The following is a 25,619-nucleotide window of genomic DNA, read 5'->3' as shown; positions in this document are numbered from 1 at the left end:
TTCACTTAGCATAATGTCCTCAAGGTCTATGCATGTCATTCCAAATGGCAGGACTTCCTTCTTTTTATGGTTGAATAATAGTCCATTATATATCTCTATCTATCTATCTATCTATCTATCTATCTATCTATCTATCTATCTATGTATCATACCATATATATATACCTATTTACCCATTAAAAATTAATTTTTCAAAAATATAAAAAGTGAGGTATCTGTATACAAATAATAATAATACACATGCACACGCATATGTACTACTGCACTATAACTTTCTGTAAATACATATGCATGCTGGCTATGTTTTCTTTCTTTAGTTTATGTTCTACCACTTCTGGGAGGTGTTAAAATGGTGACATGATGGTAAATAATAATTTTTTTTGATGTAAATTCTTGGCAAAATAAAAAACTGTTGATTCTTTATCATTTCCCAAAAATATGTTTCAAAATTTATTGCTCCATGAATTGCAAAAGTCCAGGAGTAACATCTCTACAGTTTCCATTATACTAACATTGTTGAGAATGTCCTCCTTTATATATAGCAACCAACTCAGAACTCTGCACAAAGTAGTTGCTGTATGCATATGGTCATTTAACAATTGAATGAAATTGGCTGAAAAATTCTAATACCAGAAAAAATTTTAAATCTTCAATAAGTAAGAGTAAATCTTGCTTCTCCACTGTCCAGTGTCATTTCAGTTACTTACGTAATCATTTGCTGCGAATAATGTTCTATGTAGTGAAGAACATTTTAAACTCTAATAAATGCCTTTATGTTACCTCACTCTTCAATTCCACTTCAGCATTTAACCATCTTAATAAGGTATTTCTTAATCTCCTACTCAGTTTCTTTTTTTTTCTGTTTATGGGATTTTATTTTATTTTATTTACATCTTTATTGGAGTATAATTGCTTTACAATTGTGTGTTAGTTTCTGCTTTATAACAAAGTTAATCAGTTATACATATACATATGTTCCCATATCTCTACCTCTTGCATCTCCCCCCACCACCCTCCCTATCCCACACCTCCAGGCGGTCACAAAGCATCGAGCTGATCTCCCTGTGCTATGCAGCTGCTTCCCACTAGCTATCTACCTTACGTTTGGTAGTGAATATATGTCCATGCCTCTCTCTTGCTTTGTCACAGCTTACCCTTCCCCCTCCCCATATCCTCAAGTCCATTGTCTAGTAGGACTGTGTCTTTATTCCTGTCTTACCCCTAGGTTCTTCACGACATTTTTTTTTTCTTAAATTCTATATATATGTGTTAGCATACGGTATTTGTCTTTCTCTTTCTGACTTACTCATTCTGTATGATAGACTCTAGGTCTATCCACCTCATTACAAACAGCTCAATTTCATTTCTTTTTATGGCTGAGTAATATTCCATTGTATATATGTGCCACATCTTCTTTATCCATTCATCTGATGATGGACAGTTAGGTTGTTTCCATCTCCGGGCTATTGTAAATAGAGCTGCAATGAACATTTTGGTACATGACTCTTTTTGAATTATGGTTTTCTCAGGGTATATGCCCAGTGGTGGGATTGCTGGGTCATGTGGTGGTTCTATTTGTAGTTTTTTAAGGAACCTCCATACTATTCTCCACAGTGGCTGTGTCAATTTACATTCCCACCAAAAGTGCAAGAGGGTTCGCTTTTCTCCACACCCTCTCCAGCATTTATTGTTTCTAGATTTTTTCTATCCTGGAGAATGTTCCATGAGCACTTGAGAAAAATGTGTATTCTGTTGTTTTTGGATGGAATGTCCTATAAATATCAATTAAGTCCATCTTGTTTAATGTATCATTTAAAGGTTGTGTTTCCTTATTTATTTTCATTGTGGATGATCTGTCCATTGGTGAAAGTGGGGTGTTAAAGTCCCCTACTATTATTGTGTTACTGTCGATTTCCCCTTTTATGACTGTTAGTATTTGCCTTATGTATTGAGGTGCTCCTATGTTGGGTGCATAAATATTTACAATTGTTATATCTTCTTCTTGGATCGGTCCCTTGATCATTATGTAGTGTCCTTCTTTGTCTCTTGTAATAGTCTTTATTTTAAAGTCTATTTTGTCTGATATGAGAATTGCTACTCCAGCTTTCTTTTGGTTTCCATTTGCATGAAATATCTTTTTCCATCCCCTTACTTTCAGTCTGTATGTGTCTCTAGGTCTGAAGTGGGTCTCTTGTAGACAGCAAATATATGGGTCTTGTTTTTGTATACATTCAGCCAATCTGTGTCTTTTCGTGGGAGCATTTAGTCCATTTACATTTAAGGTAATTATCGATATGTATGTTCCTATTCCCATTTTCTTAATTGTTTTGGGTTCATTATTGTAGGTGTTTTCCTTCTCTTGTGCTTCTTGCCTGGAGAAGTTCCTGTAGCAGTTGTTGTAAAGCTGGTTTTGTGCTGCTAAACTCTCTCAGCTTTTGCTTGTCTGTAAAGGTTTTAATTTCTCCATCAAATCTGAATGAGATCCTTGCTGGGTAGAGTAATCTTGGTTGTAGGGTTTTCTCCTTCATCACTTTAAATATGTCCTGCCAGTCCCTTCTGGCTTGCAGAGTTTCTGCTGCAAGATCAGCTGTTAACCTTATGGGGATTCCCTTGTGTGTTATTTGTTGTTTTTCCCTTGCTGCTTTTAATATATTTTCTTTGTATTTAATTTTTGGCAGTTTGATTAATATGTGTCTTGGCGTGTTTCTCCTTGGATTTATCCTGTATGGGACTCTCTGTGCTTCCTGGACTTGATTAACTATTTCCTTTCCCACATTAGGGAAGTCTTCAACTATAATCTCTTCAAATATATTCTCAGTCCCTTTCTTTTTCTCTTCTTCTTCTGGAACCCCTATCATTCGAATGTTGGTGCGTTTAATGTTGTCCCAGAGGTCTCTGAGACTGTCCTCAGTTCTTTTCGTTCTTTTTTCTTTATTCTGCTCTGCAGTAGTTATTTCCACTATTTTATCTTCCAGGTCACATCCATTCTTCTGCCTCAGTTATTCTGCTATTGATCCCATCTAGAGTATTTTTAATTTCAATTATTGTGTTGTTCATCATTGTTTGTTTCATCTTTAGTTCTTCTAGGTCCTTGATAAATGTTTCTTGCATTTTGTCCATTCTATTTCCAAGATTTTGGATCATCTTTACTAACATTATTCTGAATCCTTTTTCAGGTAGACTGCCTATTTCCTCTTCATTTGTTAGGTCTGGTGGGTTTTTATCTTGCTCCTTCATCTGCTGTGTGTTTTTCTGTCCTCTCATTTTGCTTATCTTACTGTGTTTGGGGTCTCCTTTCTGCAGGCTGCAGGCTCGTAGTTCCCGTTGTTTTTGGTGTCTCTCCCCAGTGGCTAAGATTGGTTCAGTGGGTTGTGTAGGCTTCCTGGTGAAGGGGACTAGGGCCTGTTTTCTGGTGGATGAGGCTGGATCTTGTCTTTTTTGTGGGCAAGTCCACGTCTGGTGGTGTGTTTTGGGGTGTCTGTGGACTTATTATGATTTTAGGCAGCCTCTCTGCTAATGGGTGGGGTTGTGTTCCTGTCTTGCTAGTTGTTTGGCATGGGGTGTCCAGCACTGTAGCTTGATGGTCGTTGAGTGAAGCTGGGTGCTGGTGCTGAGATGGAGATCTCTGGGAGATTTTCGCCATTTGATATTATGTGGAGCTGGGAGGTCTCTTGTGGACCAGTGTGCTGACGTTGGCTCTCACACCTCAGAGGCACTGCACTGACTCCTGGCTGCAGCATCAAGAGCCTTTCATCCACACGGCTCAGAATAAAAGGGAGAAAAAGTAGAAAGAAAGAATTAGTAGAAAAAGAATGAAAGAAAGAAAGAAAGGAGGGAGGGAGGGAGGAAGGAAGAAAGGAGGGAAGGAAGGAAAAAAGAAAGAAAGAAGATAAAGTAAAATAAAATAAAGTAAGATAAAATATAATAAAGTTATTAAAATAAAAAATAATTATTAAGAAAAAATAAAGAAAAAAAAAAAAACCAAAACCAAACCAAAACAACAACAAAAAAACGGACGGATAGAACCCTAGGACAAGAGGAAGCAAAGCTATACAGCATAAATCTTGCTCTCAAAGTCCACCTCCTCGGTTTGGGATGATTTGTTGTGTATTCAGGTATTCCACAGACATCAAGTTGATTGTGGAGCTTTAATCCGCTGCTCCTGAGGCTGCTGGGAGGGATTTCCCTTTCTCTTCTTTGTTCTCACAGCTCCCAGGGGCTCAGCTTTGGATTTGGCCCCGCCTCTGCATGTAGGTCGCCGGAGGGCGTCTGTTCTTCGCTCAGACAGGACGGGGTTAAAGGAGCCGCTGATTCGGGGGCTCTGGCTCATTCAGGCGCGGGGGAGGGAGGGGCACGGAGTGCGGGGCGGGCCTGCGGCGGCAGAGGCCGGCGTGACGTTGCAGGAGCCTGAGGCGCGTCGCGCGTTCTTCCGGGGGAGCTGTCCCTGGATCCCGGGACCCTGGCAGTGGCGGGCAGCAGAGGCTCCCCGGAAGGGGGGTGTGGATAGTGACCTGTGCTCGCACACAGGCTTCTTGGTGGCGGCAGCAGCAGCCTTAGCTTCTCATGCCCGTCTCTGGGGTCCACGCTTTTAGTCGCGGCTCGCGCCCATCTCTGGAGCTCCTTTAAGCAGCTCTGAATCCCCTCTCCTCAGCAAAGAGGGAAGAAAAAGTCTCTTGCCTCTTCGGCAGCTCCAGACTTTTCCCCGGACTCCCTCCCGGCCAGCCGTGGCGCACTAACCCCCTGCAGGCTGTGTTCACGCCGCCAACCCCCGTCCTCTGCCGATGCTCCGACCGAAGCCCGAGCCTCAACTCCCAGACCTGCCCGCCCCGGCGGGTGAGCAGACAAGCCTCTCCGGCTGGTGAGTGCCGGTCGGCCGTGATCCTCTGTGCGGGAATCTCTCCGCTTTGCCCTCCACACCCCTGTTGCTGTGCTCTCCTCCGCGGCTCCGAAGCTTTCCCCCTCCGCCACCCGCAGTCTCCGCCCGTGAAGGGGCTTCCTAGTGTTTGGAAACCTTTCCTCCCTCACAGCTCCCTCCCACTGGTGCAGGTCCCGTCCCTATCCTTTTGTCTCTGTTTATTTTTTCTTTTGCCCTACCCAGGTACGTGGGGGGTTTCTTGCCTTTTGGGAGGTCTGAGGTCTTCTGCTTCTGCCAGCTTTCAGTAGGTGTTCTGTATGAGTTGTTCCACGTGTAGATGTATTTCTGGTGTATCTGTGGGGAGGAAGGTGATCTCCGCGTCTTACTCTTCCGCCATCTTCCCGGAAGCTCCCTCAGTTTCTAATATTAGTCTTTATGTGTGCTTCAGATAAAATGTATTTGTCATTATATAATATATAATATTTGTTATATTAGATATATTTTATATATACTTTGTTAAAATTATTTTCCACACAGATATTAAAAATTAATATGGCATCAAATAAAATATTAAGATAGTAGGTAAATTATTTGCTCTCTTGTCTATTTAAGAATTAACAAAATAATTGTTTTTATTAAACTAATGGATGACTAATATTTACCTTTTTTTTTACAAACAGGTAAAGATAATAATGTTTAGACTATATATAAGGAACCGTACAGCCGACTATCATTTTCTAATGATAGTCATTCACTAATCACTTTGAATTTTGTAACATAAGGAATTAGCTCATATGTAAATAATGCAGATTTAAAAGTTGTAGTCAATGTGAATAACTCAATATGAAATGTTTATTCTTTCATAAAACTCATAATTTGGCAGGTGAAAGATTCTCATATAGTCTCTTCTAATGTATCTTTCTCATAAATTCATGTTACCAAATGTATGCTATGCACACACAGTAGACCACCATTTTTCTTCTTAAACTCTCTCATTTATCATCACTTAATTTTATATCACATTTTTATGGTTTTATGGTTAATACTTATAACATGAGAACATATCCTAACATTTTATTTATATAGAAAGATTTGAAGGACATATTTTAAATTTATTTCTGGAGTATTCTATAAAGTATATCAGACCTGAGATTAGAATTTGCAATTATTAAGAATCTTAGAAGTTTTAACACTCTGAACTTAGTTGCTTCTATTAAAATGTTTTCCTTAAAAGTTCAGGCTTTTCTTCTTTATAAAGTGATATTTTAAAGTGACATTTTCTAGGAATGCTTTGTAAAGTAGCTTGAAATAAAGTAAATCCTTAACAGTTATTATAAAATAATTTTCTTCTCCAAATGTTTGTATTAGTGAGATTTCGGTTGTTCATTATTAAGATAATTTGGTTTGTCTTCCAGAACATTTTATACAAAATGAAACATAAAAGCCAAAGTTTTTTCACTGTGCATTTTCCAATGTGTTTTAAAACCTGATTCCTATTTTTTTTTTTCTTTAAAGGTGAGAGGCCCTCCACCTGCAGGAGCATTTAAAGAAAGACCAACGAAGCCCACAGCGTTTCGAAAATTTTATGAACGAGGGGACTTCCCAATTGCCCTTGAACATGATTCGAAAGGAAACAAAATAGCGTGGAAGGTAAGTCAGGGCACAGCTGGGAGAACCAGCTGTGCTCCCTGTGGAAGTGACATTTCCCAATGTCAAACAAACTTGGCTGATAAGTAAATAAGCTGGAGTGATTTCTCAGTGAATGGAAGATGGTAGGTAAGCTCTGAGAGAAAGCCCCCCTGTGTCAGCTGTCCACCTTGACTAACAATTAAATTATAGCCTGCAAAAAAGAAAATGACAGAGTTGCTTTGCCTTAGAGAATTGTGTGCTGACCAATTCATCTCTATTTTTATGAGAACCTGGCATCCCAGCCTGTTTCAGGCAGTCCATCAAATTATGGAACTGGTGGCTGGATACAAAGAACAACAGCCATTTATCTCCCCAAAATTTCACCTTCCTGCAGGACACTTCCAAATGGAAGCTTTAATTACCTGAATGGATAGGTCAAGATTGTCTGCTCCCTGGAAATGCAGTGTGGAATACAAAAGAGGGCCGGTTCTCTCTGCTGCCCTCTCCTCTCTGTCTGCAGTACGTGTCAGCCAGCACAGTGGCTGTCATACGTGCCCTGTTAGAGGCTGACCTCCGCTGCTGAGACCATTACAGCACCGACATTTTTCTGACAAAAGGTTAATTGGTTTCAAAATAAATGTATTGCCTAATGACTCCATTTTAATGTGGCTGTTTCCTTCTAAAAGGCTCATTGATGTTATTTGTAAAAACTTGCCAGTCTCTTAACTGAAGAAGGCTTTTACATTTAATTTGGAAAATGAATGCTGATCTCTAACCAGCTTCTGCTATTTAATTATTTTTTGTTATCAAGGACTTTGCTTTGGGTGATATTTATCAGCTAAAAGGGCTTCTCTGCCTAAAGAAAGAAAAGCAGTTGCACATGTGTGAGCATCGCATCAGGTTAAGGAACATAAAAGGCTTTGCCAGATATTTTAAATTTAGCAACTGATCCATGTAATAAAAAAGTCCCACAGTAGTATCTGAAGGGTGAACGTCAGGATTGTTTATAATTAGTAACAAATAAATTTATGTTTAAAAATAAAAATGATCAAAGTGTAGAATTCATCAAAGTAAATAGCTCAGAAATTCATAAAAATTAACCTTTTCCTTCTTTTATGGAAAACCTGAAAGAATTGTTTGCATTATTTCTAGTATGTCTTTAAATGTTTTCATATAATTATCAAACATTTTGAAATCTTGAGCAGTCACATGATATCCATTTATTGAACTTAGAATTATTAAAAATTGTTTGGCAAGAAAAATCTGAAGATACCCTTGTTATTAAGTTTTGTCATAATTTTTTTAGGCGAATGAAGGACATTATTATCCTGGTTTTAATCATCTCTCTTAAAATTTGCATTTGTTTTGTGAAAATGTGCATAATGAGAAAAAATTTATAGCAAGTATAACTAATTTACATATTTTATTCTTAAAAACTTTAATTTGGGGTTTTGTTTGTATTTGATTAGTTAGATGGATTTTGTGTTTGTTTGTCTATGTACCAATTCATTCACGATCACATAGTGCAGGTTCTTAAGAAGTTGATTCCTTTTGAGTAAATAATATGCCATATTTCTTTATAAAAAGTGAGTCGATTTTTGGTGTTTTAAGTAATTTAGCACATAAAAATTCTATCAATAAAAAGAATTCATAGTTTTTTGACCTGTTTGAATAATCGTATGAGTAACTTTTAGAAATGTCAAGAGACTAGAAAAAATTCATCTTGAAAATAATAAAAATATAGATGAATCATTTTGCTTTATCTGTGATAATCCAACAGTCAGATGGGATATAAATTGATTTTCTTTTTTATAACTATATTAATTCTTTTAAGCTACTATTGACTACTGTACTGATTCAGCAAGCTAAAAAGTCAGAATAAAGAGGAAGCAATTTATATGCTGCCACTGGTAGGATAGTAGCATACATTTAAAGAAACATCTTATCCTATAACCGGTAGACTTCTACCTTTTAAAGCTTTAACAACTGGATTTCAATTGTACTACTGTAATGTTGAAGATAAAACATTAAAATTATTAAGCACAGGCTTGTGAGCAGTCTCTCAATATATTCATATTTATTCCTTGGCACATGTACTATGGGGAAAGTCCGGTACTTGGTAAGACCAGAGACCTTCTTTTAGGATGCCATTTCTAAGGAAGGGACCTTGAATGTTGAAGGAAGCAGGGCTCTGCATGCACCCCACAAAAACAAACTAACTGAACATCCCCAGACCCTGAACTGTACTTCGCCGTGTGTGGACAGAGCCCTGGTCAAGCAAACTTCTCATCTCATGTCATAGCTCGCCCCTTGCTGAAGGCTACTGAGTAGCTCTGATTCCCAGGAAAATACCTGTCCTCTCTCCACACTCCCTGTGACACCCCTGGGGCTCCAAGGGCGGTGGTGAGTACCTGAAATGGTGTGTATAATTAAGTGGCAAGGAGATCCATTTCCTTTATCAGAATTTCAAGAGGCCTGAAAGGCAGTGACTTTAGGGCAGAAGTCACTGCCCTAAACCCTGATGAAGACTTCCCCAGCATCTCAGGCTCATTCCGGTCTGTAAAGTTGCTGAGAGAGGATCCCTGCCCAAGACCTCAAATTCCCCCTCTTTTTGTTCTGGATTAGCTGACCTGATCATCACCATATTAGAAATCACCATATATTCTTGAAATAACAAAGGCACTCTACAGTAATACTTAATAAATGACTTACTAAAGTCAGAACATAGAAGTAAAAGTCAGAGACAGGCAAATGTCTTCGCAGGGTTAGGTTTCTCAACCCACATCCTGAGCTACCATCATAGTTTAGGGCACATGAAGTGTGCCCTATTTGTTCCACATGTCAAAACAACAGGGCAAACCAAATGCCACAATCCATGCAGTTTAGTATATTCCTTGCGGTATCACTAAAGATCTGAGCACTGTTTAATGCAGCTTTCTGCAGTGGTGGAAATGTTCTGCATCTGTACTGTCTAATACATTACAAGTAGCCATATGTGGCCGTTAAGCACTTGAAATGTCCCCAGAGAGACTGAAGAACTAAATTTTAAATTTTAATTAATTTTAATTTAAATAGCCACTGGTTACCATATTAGACAGTGCTGCTCTACATTAAGATAATGACAGTCAAGTAGAGAACAAATGTATGGATACCAAGGGTGAAAGGGGTGGGGTGGGAGGAATTGGGAGACTGGGATTGATACATATACATTATTGATACTATGTATAAAATGGGAACATACTGTATAGCTCAGGGAACTCTACCTAACACACTCTGGTAACCTAAATGGGAGGGAAGTCCAGAAGTGAGGGGATAGCTGTATGTGTATGGCTGATTCATTTTGTCGTGCAGTGGAGGCTAATACAGCATTGTAAAGCAACCATACTCCAATAAAAATTAATTTAAAAAAAAGTTAAATGCCCAGGATTCAGAGCTGGTTTCCTGTCTTATGATGGACTCCTCATTGTGTTTGTGGATTTTATGAAGGCTCTTTACTGCCTACTTTTTTTATTGCCATATCTCTAGATATTCTCCAAAGTAAATATGCAATCTCTAAATATTCAGGATGTAGTAAAATAAAGCATTTAGCTCAAGAAAAAGATAATGACAGTCAAAAATAAATGCCTGAACCTGCTAGCCAGATAGGAGACTATAGCTATGTAAGAATTTTTATTAAAATAAAAAAATAAGACTGATTTGTGCACCTTTGTCATGGCTGGGCTTATACATTCCTTGGTTAACATGAAAGAAGTTTTGCAAAATATTTGTAGTGAAATTTTCTATATACTTATCAGTGGCAAGTTAATGATTATGAAAGATAATAGATTTAATCTAGATTATGAAATGTACCAGGCAAGCTCTGCATACTTTTTTATTTTTAAATATGCATTTTCTAAATATAGCTGAAGAATTCTTGATTGTGAATGGTTGAATCCATTACAAAGCATACTAATTGCTCTAAACATTTAATCCACTTACTTTTCTGCATTTTTCTTGACTCTACTAACTTTCAGGAAACATGGCTTTGTTCTGTTGCTGATATGTTCAATATCCAGAGTACAAGCAACAGAAGTTGATCAAGAGCCAACCCTTCTGAATAAGTTACAAAGCAGATAATCAGCATGAACAATGGACATTTAAAAATTGTGTTTCCACACCTTAAATTTCCATTATTCAGTCTCCTGTAATTTTGTGATATGAGTCATACCCCTTTATAAGCATAGTGTGTGGGGGGGTGAGGCTCTACCTAGAGGACACTCTGGAGACAGAAGAAATGTCATACAAACTTGCAGAGCTTTCGGCACACTGTCTCAACTTCTTCTACGTAAAGGAGGGCTCTCTGGCCTTACATTTAGGTCTTTAATCCATTTTGAGTTTATTTTTGTGTATGGGTTAGGGAGTGTTCTAATTTCATTCTTTTATATGTAGCTGTCCAGTTTTCCCAGCACCATTTATTGAAGACACTGTCGTTGCTCCATTGTATATTCTAGCCTCCTTTGTCATAGAGTAGGTGGCCATAGGTGCGTGGGTTTATCTCTGGGCTTTCTATCCTGTTCCATTGATCTATATTTCTGTTTTTGTGCCAGTACCATACTGTCTTGATTACTATAGCTTTGTAGTTTAGTCTGAAGTCAGGGAGCCCGATTCCTTCCGCTCCATTTCTGTTTCTCAAGACTGCTTTTGATATTTGGGGTCTTTGTGTCTCCATACAAATTGTAAAATTTTTTATTCTAGTTCTGTGAAAAATGCCATTGATAATTTGATAGGGATTGAATTGACTCTGTAGATTGCTTTGGGTAGTCTAGTCATTTTCACAATATTGATTCTTCCAATCCAAGAATATGGTGTATCTCTCCATCTGTTTGTGTCGTCTTTGATTTCTTTCATCAGTATCTTATAGTTTTCTGTGGTAGGTTTATTCCTAGGTATTTTATTCTTTTTGTTGCAGTGGTACATGGGATTGTTTCCTTAATTTCTCCTTCTGATCTTTTGTTGTTAGTGTATAGGAATGCAAGTGATCTCTGTGTATTAGTTTTGTATCCTGTGACTTTACTAAATTCATTGATGAGCCCTAGTAGTTTTCTGGTGGCATCTTTAGGATTCTCTATGTATAGTATCATGTCATCTGCAAACAGTGATGGTTTTACTTCTTCTTTGCCAATTTGTATTCCTTTTATATCTTTTTCTCCACTGATTGCCATGGCTAGGACTTCCAAAATTATGGATTAAAGACCTAAATGTAAGGCCGGACACTGTAAAACTCTTAGAGGAAAATCTAGGCAGAACACTCTTTGACATAAATTGCAGCAAGATCTTTTTTGGCCCGCCTCCAAGAGTAATGAGAATAAGAATAAAAATAAACAAATGGGACCTAAAGAAACTTAAAAGCTTTTGCACAGCAAAGGATACCATAAGCAAGACGAAAAGACAACCCTCGGAATGGGAGAAAGTATTTGCAAATGAATCAACAGACAAAGGATTAATCTCCAAAATATACAAACAGTTCATGCCGCTCAATATCAAAAGACAAACAACCCAATCAAGAGATGGGTGGAAGACCTAACTAGACATTTCTCCAAAGAAGACATACAGATGGCCAACAAACACATGAAAAGATGCTCAACATCACTAATTATTACAGAAATGCAAATCAAAACTACAATGAGATATCACCTCACACCAGTCAGAACAGCCATCATCAAAAAATATACAAACAATAAATGCTAGAGAAGGTGTGGAAAAAAGGGAACCCTCTTGCACTGTTGGTGGCAATGTAGATTGATACAGCCACTATGGAGAACAGTAAGGACATTCCTTAAAAAAGTAAAAATAGAAATACCGTATGACCCAGCAATACCACTCCTGGGCATATACCCAGAGAAAACCATAATTCAAAAAGACACATGCACCCCAATGTTCATAGCAGCACTATTTACAATAACCAGGTCATGGAAGCAGCGTAAATGTCCATCAACAGATGAATGGATAAAGAAGAGGTGGTACATATATACAGTGGAATATTTCTCAGCCATAAAAAAGAATGAAATTGGGTCATTTGTAGAGACATGGATGGACCTGGAGACTGTCATACAGAGTGAAGTAAGTCAGAAAGAGAAAAACAAATATCGTATATTAACGCATATATATGGAATCTGAAAAAATTGGTGTAGACGATCTTGTCTGCAGGGCAGAGGTGGAGACACAGACGTAGAGAACAGACATGTGGGTACCTGGGGGCGAGGGAGGGTGGGATGAACTGGGAGATTGGGATTGACATATATACACTATTGATACTATGTATAAAGTAGATAACTGGTGAGAGCCTGCTGTATAGCACAGGGAACTCTACTCAGTGCTCTGTGGTGACCTAGATGAGAGGGAAATTCGAAAAGGAGGAGATATATATGTATGTGTAGCTGATTCACTTTGCTCTACAGTATAAACTGGCATGATATTTTAAAGCAACTATACTCCAATAAAAAATAATAATAATAAAAAAGGAGGGTTGAAGCAAGGCATACGTGTAGAATGTGGTCCTTTGGTGGAAGGGAGCTGTAAATTGCACCAAAGTCAAGCATTAAAGCACGAGTCATAGGAGAATATAAAAGTATGTGGGCGTTTACACCGCTTTTCTGGGAACTATCCTCTCGCTTCTGCCACTAGACATTCTCCACCCATCAGTTTAGACAACCTTCAGGTCTCCTGAGGAGTCGTCTTCTCCCTCTTCCCCCTCCTCATCTTCTCCTTCCTTCTCCTCCCCCTCCTCCCTCTACTTTCCCTTCTCCTTCCCTTCTTCCTTCTCCCCTTGCCCCTCTCCTCTCCACCCTCACTATTTTCCTTCTCCTCTCCTTCCTCCTCTTCCTCCCCTTTTCCTTTCTCCTTCCTCCTTCCTCCCCCTCTTCCTCCTCCTTATACTCTTTTTGTTTGTTACTTCCCAGAATCCACATTTCCTCCCTTCATTTCTCCAGGAGAAGGAGCCAGGAGTCCATTCTAGTTCCCTATTTTGGGCAGGAATCTGAAATAACTTCAAGTAGTCACTCAAAAGAACTTGAAATACTACTTGTTACTTACACACTTAATGAGGAGCAAACTATGAATCATCGGTGCACTATGAAATTCACTGTTTTATTGTAAATTCTAATTCCAAGACATCGTTTTAAAATTGTGCGAGAATACTATTTTATAGTATTCAATGTAGACCTTGGGAGAAAGATTTGTAGAAAAATAGATTGGATTTTAAAAAATTACTATATGGTGTTATAAACCATTCAGTTATTCTGATGAGCTAAGATGAAAACAGCTACAACTACACTAAGGTGTCTCTGAATTTCTTTACTTTATAGACATTTTGTTGCAGCAGATATTAGTAGAAATTACCTTTCTCCATCTGTCCTTGATACCATGCTACGTGATAGAATGTGACATGCACTGGCATGCACTGAGAGTCTTGTTTTCCACTAAATTTCTTATGAACATGCTTAAGGATGTTCTAGACATTAGAAAGGTTTGAATAAGAAATAGATATTAACTGTCTAGCCAAATCAAGATATAATGAAAATCCTATGACAAATGTGACTAAAATCACAAACTTTTGAATTGTCTCAAAAAGGGAAAAGCTCAAAATGGACTTGTACTTTGCCTCAGACTCCCCTCTCTCAGCACCTTATAACCCCTCATATGGCAATGTTGTGGTGACATTTTTTTAACCAACAAGTAATATGTGTATTCATTTATATATTTTATCCCACTTAAATACTAAAAGATTTTAAATTGTTTTAGAAAGAACTATAAAATACAGAAATTTAGCATATAATAGGAAAGATGAGAGAAAATGAAAACCAGATAGGGTCTACAATGGAGCCAATAGCAAGGCTAATGAAAATGACATATCCTGAAGACTTCAAAGGCAGGGACTCTGTATTCCTAGTTTGTTCACTCCTTTATCCCAGTCCTATGCCTGAAAGAGTATCTGGCACAGAGGTGGTGCCCAGTGATGTGTACTGAATGAATGTAAAACATCCTGCAACTGGTTTTACTTCTCTAGACACTGTTTCGCGACCATGCGTCTCACTCTCTAGTCCTTACTCTCATCTGTGATGACCATGTACTGAATGATTGGTGTGGCTCTTTTTAATTGGGAGGTCTAAGAAAGTTTGTTTCACAATTACTAAAGTATCTATATTTTGAGATGTTCACGAAATACTTCAAAGAACATTGATTAGAAATTAGCCATAGAGGCCAAGTCTTCTGGTAGCAAATTAAGAAGATCAGCACCAGCAAGTTAATTTCAATGCACAGTCCAGAGTTATATGCAATAGTTTCTGTAGGTTGAACTTTTACCTTGAAAAGGCTTAGGTTATATGTAATGCTTTGCCAATGATTACTGATTTCTTAAATTTCTTAAATTCCAAAATGACAAGTTTGTTTTTCTTTCTAAATGACTAAAAATGTATGTCCAGTCTGGACATCCAAGTAAAGAAATGCTGTGCCTAAGTTAATTAAATGCCTAAATTTGTTTTAAAAATTTCTGCTGATGGTGGCTGGACTATACCTTCAATTCTGTATTGACCCCCTAGTTGCTAAAACTCATGTGTGACTCTATTCAGAATTTTTTCTCCAGTATGTTCTCTCTTTTTTTTCAGTTCTTAGAGGCATTGGTATTCATGAACTATAAAAAGCTCTGTCAGTGTGACTGTTTTCATTGACATAACTGATAATTTCCTACCAGGAAAAACATTTATTGAATATAATTATTATTGAAATGTGCACTAATTTTCTTACAATTAAGATCAGCCCCAAACCACGATAGCTCATTATCTGTAAATACTACTGCATTTTAAAGTAAGTCACACTGTGATATGATACCTAATCCATTAACCCTCAGTATATTGTTCTCAAAACTCTCTAATTTTGATTAATAATTTAGTCCTCTGGTGCCTTCAATTTCTTAATGTTTCAGTTTCTTAAGGATTCAAAGAATTAATGCCGTATCTATTACCCCGTTAGGCAAAATCGATATTGATCTTTAAAATCTTATAGGCAAATTCCTTTGAGTTGAATAATTTGTTGCACATGAAGAAGAATGAATGTATTCATGGAATTGTCCTGGGCTTCTATTTCTTTTGATAACTGTCAAAGTTTGAGTTTGGATAACAGGCCTTAGTAGAATTTGTAAGGCAAATTTTACAAGAGAAGTGACAATTTACCTGATTTTTCTACAAGAGAGCTGCCACATTTCCACTATTAATTCCTCTGTGATTAATTAATAGACAGAGCTTATTCTAGAAGTCTTGAAAAAAATAATCTCCTGGCAATTACTGTGCTGTTCTATGTTTTTTTGAGGAGGGGACTGCATGAACAATTAACGCCATTCTTTTATTTGATGTGAATTGCTATGTCTTAGAAGTGTACAGCATGAAAATACAACCCTGTATCAGAAATAACTTTAATTTAAATTGGTTAGATGACCTCTGAAAGCTAGATGAAAGATTTTCTGCTGAATGGGCTGGTGCTCCCTGCTGCCTATATAATTTATGTGAGAAATTAGTGTGAATGGTTCACTTTTATGGAGCAGTGCTGCTTGTAGCAAGCCTGCAGAAACAATTTTCCCCCAAGCCTCCATCTGTTCTTCAAACTAGGGCATATGCCATCTCATCGAGCTTGAAAGTCAACTGATTTATAACTCCTGGAAAGTGCCTAGATTGAAAAGAAAGGTCGGCCGCTGCTATGTGACAGTGATTTGGTAGGCATCGGCTAAAGACAGTTCACATCCCAAGAGAAACAAGCAGTGCTGTAAGTTTCATCTCAGTGGACTGACATCTAGAAGAAAAACAAATCACTCCTGCTTTTCAAGTTACACAACCCCCTGCTGTTGAAAAGTAGGCGTGGTCTTTGCAGTGCAAGGGTGCCACAGCTAAGATACCCTATCACTGTCCCGTGAAGAAGTGGGATTGTTGCCACCCTCCCAGTGATACATGTTGCCATCTCAGAAATATCAACACTCCGATCTTTAAATGAAAAGTGTGTGTTGCTGCTTTTCAGAAAGTCTGGTTTGGGGACACAAGTTGGACTTTGACTTTTTTTTGTATCTGCCCGGAGGGCGAAATTCCATATCTGTTCCAATTAGTAATTTAATGAATGGTTCCCTCTCTGTCTTATCACTTGTCACATAGCCCATCTCTTTACTGAAGCACTTTTGAAATCAAAAGTTCTTTGACAGATGACAAGTGGAATCAGATTGAGGTCATGAGAGTAAAAAAAAAATCAATGTTTGTTTGATGTTTTTATTTAGAGTGGTCAGTGTCTCTTTATATTTGAGGCTTCTAGATACTTAGTAAATTTTCAACCCCCTGAATTTATATTAAAGTTTCTCCTTTTCTTAAAGGTAAAATCTAAATAAGGTATTAATGAATAATCATATCAATTTTAATACATATTTGAGGCAAAAATTTCAGGAAATTATATTTTACCTTTATCAAAAGAAGGTTATCCTGGGGCTTCCCTGGTGGCGCAGTGGTTGAGAGTCCGCCTGTCGATGCAGGGGACGTGGGTTCGTGCCCCGGTCTGGGAAGATCCCACATGCTGCGGAGCGGCTGGGCCCGTGAGCCATGGCCTCTGAGCCTGCGCGTCTGGAGCCTGTGCTCCGCAACGGGAGAGGCCACAACAAAGAGAGGCCCGTGTACGTACCGCAAAAACAAAACGAACAAAAAAAAGGTTATGCTGGCTTTGAAAGTTATATGCAAAAATTAATTCTGGTAGAATAATCAGCTAAACTCATGTAAAAAATACAAATTTTTATCCTTATTATTGCTTATAAAGTTTTATTCTCAATATGAAATATATACATTTTATTTTATAAAATAAAAAATATTGAAAAGTACAAGGAATAAATAATCATCTTTCCACCATTCACTGCATGCAACTGTTAACATTTTTCAAAGTATTTCTGTCGTATCTTTCTTCTTTCCAGTTGTGATCATAGTATATATAATAGTTTGTAAAAAAATATTTGTCATTGTATGGTATATGAAAATTGTATGCACTAATTCTTAGATTTTCTGACTTTTTTATAGTTCAAAATAATAGATGATTATTTTAGAAAATTTTGAAAATGAATAAAATGTATACATAAGATAACATTCATCTGAAGATAACCACTTTCAGTATATTGTTTTAGTTCAGTCTGTCTTCTGCATGTGTGTTTTTAGCTTTGTTAAAACTGTTTCATATGATGATTTGTTTGTGTGTGTGTGTGTGTGTGTGTGTTTTAACATCTTTATTAGAGTATAATTGCTTTACAATGGTGTGTTAGTTTCTGCTTTATAACAAAGTGAATCAGTTATACATATACATATGTTCCCATATCTTTTCCCTCTTGCGTCTCCCTACTTCCCACCCTCCCTATCCCACCCTTCTAGGTGGTCACAAAGCACTAAGCTGATCTCCCTGTGCTATGCGGCTGCTTCCCACTAGCTAGCTATTTTACATTTGGTAGTGTATATATGTCCATGCCACTCTCTCACTTTGTCACAGCTTACCCTTCCCCCTCCCCATATCCTCAAGTCCATTCTCTAGTAGGTCTGTGTCTTTATTCCTGTCTTGCCCCTAGGTTCTTCATGACCATTTTTTTTTCTTTCTTAGATTCCGTATATATGTGTTAGCATACGGTATTTGTTTTTCTCTTTCTGACTTACTTCACTCTGTATGACAGACTCTAGGTCCATCCACCTCACTACAGATAGCTCAATTTCATTTCTTTTTATGGCTGAGTAATATTCCATTGTATATATGTGCCACATCTTCTTTATCCAGTCATCTGTCGATGGACACTTAGGTTGCTTCCATGTCCTGGCTATTATAAATAGAGCTGCAGTGAACATTTTGGTACATGACTGTTTTTGAATTATGGTTTTTTCAGGGTATATGCCCAGTAGTGGGATTGCTGGGTCGTATGGTAGTTCTAGTTTTAGTTTTTTCAGGAACCTCCATACTGTTCTCCATAGTGGCTGTATCAATTTACATTCCCACCAACAGTGCAAGAGGGTTCCCTTTTCTCCACACCCTCTCCAGCATTTATTGTTTCTAGATTTTTTGATGATGGCCATTCTGACCGGTGTGAGATGATATCTCATTGTAGTTTTGATTTGCATTTCTCTAATGATTAATGATGTTGAGCATTCTTTCATGTGTTTGTTGGCAATCTGTGCATCTTCTTTGGAGAAATGTCTATTTAGGTCTTCTGCCCATTTTTGGATTGGGTTGTTTGTTTTTTTGATATTGAGCTGCATGAGCTGCTTGTAAATTTTGGAGATTAATCCTTTGTCAGTTACTTCATCTGCAAAGATTTTCTCCTATTCTGAGGGTTGTCTTTTTGTCTTGTTTATGGTTTCCTTTGCTGTGCAAAAGCTTTTAAGTTTCATTAGGTCCCATTTGTTTTTTTTGTTTTGTTTTTATTTGCATTTCTCTAGGAAGTGGGTCCAAAAGGATCTTGCTGTGATTTATGTCATAGAGTGTTCTGCCTATGTTTTCCTCTAAGAGTTTGCATATGATGATTTCTAAGGAACCCAAAGGAACATTCAAGGACCTAATTAGAAGACGAGATTAATAATGGACATAATGGCCACAAGAGTATTAATAATGAATAATTTTGTCAAATTTAACAAGAGCAACAACGAAATAGATAACCGTAGTTTAATATGCATTTTACAGTTTCCAGTGGTCATTACTCAAGGCCTTTGGAAGAAACATGTGCCAGTATGTGTCTCTGTGTAGCTTTGCTTTGGGCAAGGTACATGTGGCTTCTCCTTAAGCAATTCTGAAGCTACCATGCCAACCATGTAAGTGGATTCGCCACTGTAAACATGTTGTTAATATATTTTTGGAGAATAGCAAGAGATATTGAGAAAAAGGTTTATTGAATATGAAACACATTTCTTACTATTGGGAAAAGTATAAAAAATCAGCAAAAATAGTCAACAGAATCACTATACAATCAGTCTCTGCCTTCAATCTAAGACATATCCCTTACAAGAAAAAATCCTATAGAATTTCCAAGATTGCATTCCAGTCTGAATAAGGTAAAAACTCATAAAAACCTTCAAGCCATAAATTCCCCTTTCTTGAGTTCTTATTTAGATTCATCTCTCTCTGTTCATGTATATGTTTAGGGAATTTTATAAGAAACAGGTACATGGGTTGAATATTTCTGAATCCTTGACTATCTTGAAAATATAATTTTTCAACTTTCATACATGAAAAACATTTGATTCAAATTAACATTCTTAAATTACAACTGCCCCCCTCCAAATCTCTGAAGAATGTAACACCATTGTATTCTAACATATAATTGCTGAGAAACTAAGGCCAGTGTGATTTTTATCCCTTTGATCTGTCTTTATTTGCTTTTTATTTGGTTTGACAGTCTGGATAAATGCATTATTTGTGTAAAATTAGAAGTTGCTACCATGCTTATTTTTTGTTTTCATTGAGCTTTTCTTTAATATAGTAAGCTTATTTTGTCTGCTTACTTGATTATTATTTTTTTACAATTTTTAAATCCTTTCTTAGAACAAATATGTGTAGACTGTAAACTTATATTTTACCCTGTCGTTTCTATCACTGTCTCCCTCAATATTTTTATCTTTTTATTCACTTTTAAAAAACTTATAAGAGAGTTTTCTTATATTTTCTATTTTCTTTAGTAACAATTTGTCTACTAGTGCCTCAAGTTCAAATTTTACTTCCACTGCTATAGCTAATCTTGCAAATCTTTGTATTGCTGACTCATATCATTGTACATACTGGCTTAAAAATTATTGTACAAATAAGTTTATCACAGAAAATGTTCTGATATTTTATCTGTATTTTGTAATTCAGATAAGCAAAAATAAAAATGTGAATCAACCATAGTCCCACAACCCTGAGGTAGCCTCTGCTGCATTATTAGTGTTAACTATTCAGGCCCTTTTTCTCTCATATGCAAATCTATGTATGCAAATTTTATAAAACATTTCACTCATACTTCATAACTTTTTTCAAGTAATTACGAGTCATAACTTGCATATGCACTTTCAAAATCATTTTGGGAAGCTCTAGAATGTTCCATACATAATTTAACCAATTCCATATTGTTGGATAGTAATGTTTTCTTTAGGTATTAACGCTTTTCTTCAATATTTTGCTATAATGAGCGCTACTATTATCAGCATCATTGTACATTTTGTATATATTATGTCTTGCAGCTATGTCTGATTGTTCCCTAGTGGTACAGATCTCATTTTTTTAGCTTTTGCCTATTTTCATCATATGGATTTTTGCTCTTCTTTCATAAAGATTTGGCTTCTTGAACACTTGAGCATGGCCATTTCTCAAAATCACTGATGACTAAAGTAGTGAATTTAAAGGGGCTTCCTCAGCATCTAAGTCTATAAGATGATATTCTATTTCCTTTCTGTGCAGGATATTTATAAAACCCATTATTTTCAGTTTTACCTCAATCTAGAATTGGTGATTGCCAAGACTTAGAACATGTCATTGTGCTTGACCTCATTCATTCTCTGCTTGGACCAGTGAGCTCTCCTTATCAGGTATGTTTAGGTGGACTGCCAAGCTCTCAGCCAATCCCTAGTGTCTGGTATGAACATCCTGTTCTGTTGGCATAAAAAGGAATTTTTTGTGACTTCTGACAGTGATATAGATGGAGTAGGCAAGTCCCAGAAATGCACACATACTCAGCTGTATTCTTCTCTGCCCTTACCTGTATCATTTTGCTTGTGGGGCACACCACTTTCTAGGATGCAGTGCACTGTACTGCCAGGGGTCTCTGTCCCTACTCCTGTTCAGTTGTTTTCTGAGAGTTGGCTGTGACTGGATATGGGTGTGATATTTATGGGGATGAGAATGGAAAGGATCACACTTCGTCTTAAAAAGCAAGTACTTCACAGCAGCAGGATAGTGTTCTACTCCACGCCCACCCCTCAGTGGAGTTTGTTCTAGACCTTATGTTTCTGAGGGGGCGGAACATGTAGGAGGGATTCAAAAAAAAAAAAAAGAAAAAACACCTACCAAGCTTTAGGATGGGTGCCTCTGGTTGCAAAATACAAGTTGACTATGAACTGTGGTTTTGCAATCCAGTTCCATTGTACTCTTCATCTGTAGAAATTCCTTTTCTTCCTGCTTGTGTATTCATTATTATACCTGGTTTTCAGTTACGTGTTATGTTCTCCTCTTTTTCTGCATCTTCATAGGTAATTTGATGGCATGTTGGGAGACACTGTGTCAGAGACTCTTGTCCAGAAGCTGTTTAAAATAACGGAGTCCTATTTAGTTTTGTCCATTATTGGACTGAATTCTGTTACAGAGAAGTGATGTGATTTCATCAATGCCCAGGCAATAGTGACTCATCTACTAATAAAGGAATTGAATATTTATAAGTGAGACACAGTGATATGCTCTGTAGCCTGCTTGATATGGACTCTGGTCTTAAGAAGTTTATTGGCTAGAATAGATCACTATCCAACAAAGAAACTGAGAAGTGTCCAAAGAGTACATATCAAGTCTTCAATTGCTTCCTCTTGCATAGCTCATAATTTTTTTTTTTTTTTGGCCAAATCAATATTTATTTTCTCACAGTTCTGGAGGTGGGAAGTCCAAGACGACTAAGGTGCCGGCAAAACTGGTTTCTCCTGAAGCCTCCTCCTTGACTTGCGGACGGCTGCCTTCTCACTGTGTCCTCACGTGGCTTTTCCTCTGTGTATGTGCATCCCTGGTGTCTCATAAATTCTTAATCCTTTATTCAGTGTGTGTTTAACATTTGCTACTTTAATTATTTTGTTCAAATAATTTTTGTAGACAAATATTTAAAATGAGAGGCTCTACAAAATTTCTATCAGTTCATAGATTTGTATATATTTCAGTGAATGCAGTCGCCTGACACTTTAGATTTTTCCTCCTACTTGTCTATTTATTACTATATAGACAAATAGTAAATTTTACCTATAAAATGACCTTGAGGTGATCAATCCACATACCTATATATCTACATATTGTGACAATCCCAAGTGTAAATGGGATATCACTGACTCCAAAATTCTGTACTGTATTTTTAAACATATACTGTTATTCATATTTTTACGTAAGTGTTAATTTTAAAGATTTATCCTTTTTGACATTCAATCTGATTTAAATTAGAAAACTCTGGGGTCAGTATTAAATACAAATTGGACTTACTCATTGTAGCCTCATATCTCTTAGTCTCTTTTTTCTTTCTTCCTAGCTCTTTAATCCACTGTTTCATTCTACATGATTTCCTCAAATCTATCTTCCAACTTAATAATTCACTTTCTTCAGTTAGGTTTAATCTACTGCGTAACCAGTGTGTTAAATTTAAAAAATTCAGTTTCAGTGAATATCAATTCTAAAATTTATTTTTGTTTCTTTGAAAGATCTGCCCATTTTTTTCATTATGTCTTTTTCTTGCTTTTTGGTTTTTCTTACTGTCTTTGTTGAGTTATGTATTTTAGATATATTCATTTAAAGTTTCTTTCACATTCATCTATTATCTCTGTTTCTAGGGGTATGAGTTAGAGTATGCCACTTTCTCCTATTCTCAGCTGTTTTGTTTTCTCAAGTGCTTTATGATATTTCTACTCAGAGCGTCCCTTTTGTGGAATCTACTTTCCTTGGGAATCCTACTTGCCCTGGGATGTGGGGGCGTCCCTGTGATTTCAAGTGTGTCTCTCCACGGGTTCTGAACTGATTTTTATGTGAACCGGACTCCACGTTTCTTCACCAGGTTATTGCCCATCACTTCCTCTTCATTTCTGAGAACTTGATATTTGCCTTTCTTACTTCTGAGAATGGCCATGGATTTTCATAATCTTTCATCCAGCTTTTATAGCTTTTTATGATCATATTGATCAGAAGTCTTTTTATAGGATTGTTTTCTCAATTAGCCTAATATCTTATCCTAGATACAGAGAAAGAACTATCTTAAGATACAACCTTTTTCCATTGTAAGACCAAATCTAAAATGCTCCCACTTAAAAAAAATCGATGAAATAAAATACTCTTTCTATTTCTCATGGAAGTCTTTTATTGAAACAACTGTAATTAGCTAATTTATATTACATGATTTTTTGTGTGTGTATGTGTGTGCGCACATAATCAAACAGACAAATACTAAATCTATTTTGAAGGTAGTAAAATTTGGGCTTGGAAAAATCACAAGGGAAAGACATAAAGATTTTGTGCCAACCCTAATTCTCATACTTATGTATACAATGTGTGGGTGTACATATGTATGTGTGTTTATATAGATATCTTGTTTCTATTGGAGTTAAGAGTTCAATTTTCATTCAGTGAAATTTAACCAGAAAATTAAGGGTGATGGGGTGACTCTAAGGAGACCTCTATCTTCTCATTATTTATATCTGGTAATACTGAGTCTCTTGAGAAGCATTAGCCTATCAATTGAAAAACATCTTTTAAGTGCTTTCCATGTGCAGTAAGTTGTATAAAATTTTACTAAACATAATTATTTTTTAAAAATCAACAAAGTATAACACTGTATTGAAGAGATTTAGTTTCTTATAAATCATACTTCACAGAAAAAAATCTCTAGATTTATTAATTTCTATTTTTGAAGAATTTCTTGGGTAATGAAGTATTTGTGTATGCACAAAGTAGATTGCTCTTTTATGAACATTATTCTTTTTTCTTTATATTTTTTAAAAGGCAATACAGGAAGTGCTAGTGTACTAGACTGGTAATATAAAAAGTCACAAGTCAAAAAATAGAAAAGTTAAGATTTTTATAATTCTATCTAGGAATCTAGTTTTTTCTGCCTGTGTTAGTTATGATTTTAACACTTCATTATTGTAACTTATTACATTTAATAAACTAACAGTTGGGACTAGCTTAAAATCTCAAGCAGCAATTTAGCAGATGATTCATTTCATGAAGAAGAAATGAAGACTCTCATGATTGTTTCTGTGTCATTGGGAAAAGCATTGGTTAGTTGCAAAATTACCGGTAATATTTTCTCTGGTCAACAATGTTAGAATTTAGGTCAGTTTGTAGGAATAATGATGTCTAAACCCAATGAATACATCCTCTACAGAATATGCTAGTATTGTACAAAACTTTTTTGGTAAGAAATTTTGCATGTTATTAATATAAAATATCACTATTTGGCTTCATAAATAATAACCTTCGTTTTTCTCATCATTTTCTGTCTTGTACTTTATACATCAGAAACCTTTGCTCTTGTGGATTCCCAAACATGTCATCTTGTTTCTTGCCTCTTAACCTTTACTCATGGTTTAGTTACGCTGCTCTGGGAAACCAGCATGTCCTATTATTAGTCTCAAAGTTGAGCAAGATAGAAATCTGTTTCCATGTCTCCCCTTGTGATGGCAGATTTTGAAATGACAGAGGCAGAACATTATTTAACTTTGACTTACCATAGCCCCTGATATATCGTGAACAAATATTTTAAAGCTGGTGTTTCAAATAATTCACTAAAATACTATATTTTTACATTTTACACATTTTGTTTGTTTAATACAATAGCAATTAGAATTTTCATCTACTCATTTCCTCAAGAGCCAAGAGTTAGGACAGTTATTTCAGACAGATTTTTAATTTTATTTTCAAGCCCCAAAGATCTTTTCGTAGTTATTTATTTTTACATTTCCTTACAGATTGTAGTTTGTAGTTCCTTTGGGACCTATTTTGGATCAGGTCACTGAACATTACTTATTGCTGAAAATAGAATTAGTTTATTTAAACTCCAGTATTCTGATCATCTTGAAATTGTATCCTTATGTATGTGATGTTTTTAACTCTGTGTCATCTAGTTGATGTCCATGCAGTTTAGTAAGAAGCATCCATTTTTTGAGTAGATATTACATGAATGCCTACTATGTGGCAGGCACTGTTCTAGACTCTGGAAATATAGCAATGAATAAAGCAGACAAATTATCTGTCCTCATGGAACTTGTATTATAGTAGTAAGATAATAAACAATCAAACAAGTAAATATAGAAACTGTTAAATGGTAATATTATGAGGAAAAATAAAGCTGGGTGATAGAGATAATCATGGGAGGATAAGATACAGTTTTATGGGGTAGTCA

The 25,619-nt window shown here is 36.5% G+C and overlaps 1 protein-coding gene across 2 annotated transcripts in view; it reads left to right on the top strand.

Annotated features, from left to right (window-relative positions):
- The window catches only part of PACRG (parkin coregulated), a 514,683-nt gene that overhangs the window by 69,708 nt on the left and 419,356 nt on the right, over positions 1–25,619 (top strand). For both annotated transcript variants that reach the window (XM_060029677.1, XM_060029676.1), the window contains exon 2: positions 6,371–6,505. In XM_060029677.1, coding sequence (XP_059885660.1) covers positions 6,371–6,505 — 135 coding nt within the window. The remainder of the gene's footprint in view (positions 1–6,370; positions 6,506–25,619) is intronic.

This window comes from Delphinus delphis, chromosome 14 (genome assembly GCF_949987515.2).
Source record: "Delphinus delphis chromosome 14, mDelDel1.2, whole genome shotgun sequence".
Classification (NCBI taxonomy): Eukaryota; Metazoa; Chordata; class Mammalia; order Artiodactyla; family Delphinidae; genus Delphinus; species Delphinus delphis.
The sequence above is the reverse complement of the archived record's forward strand: the minus strand, read 5'-3'. Positions and strand labels throughout refer to the sequence as shown.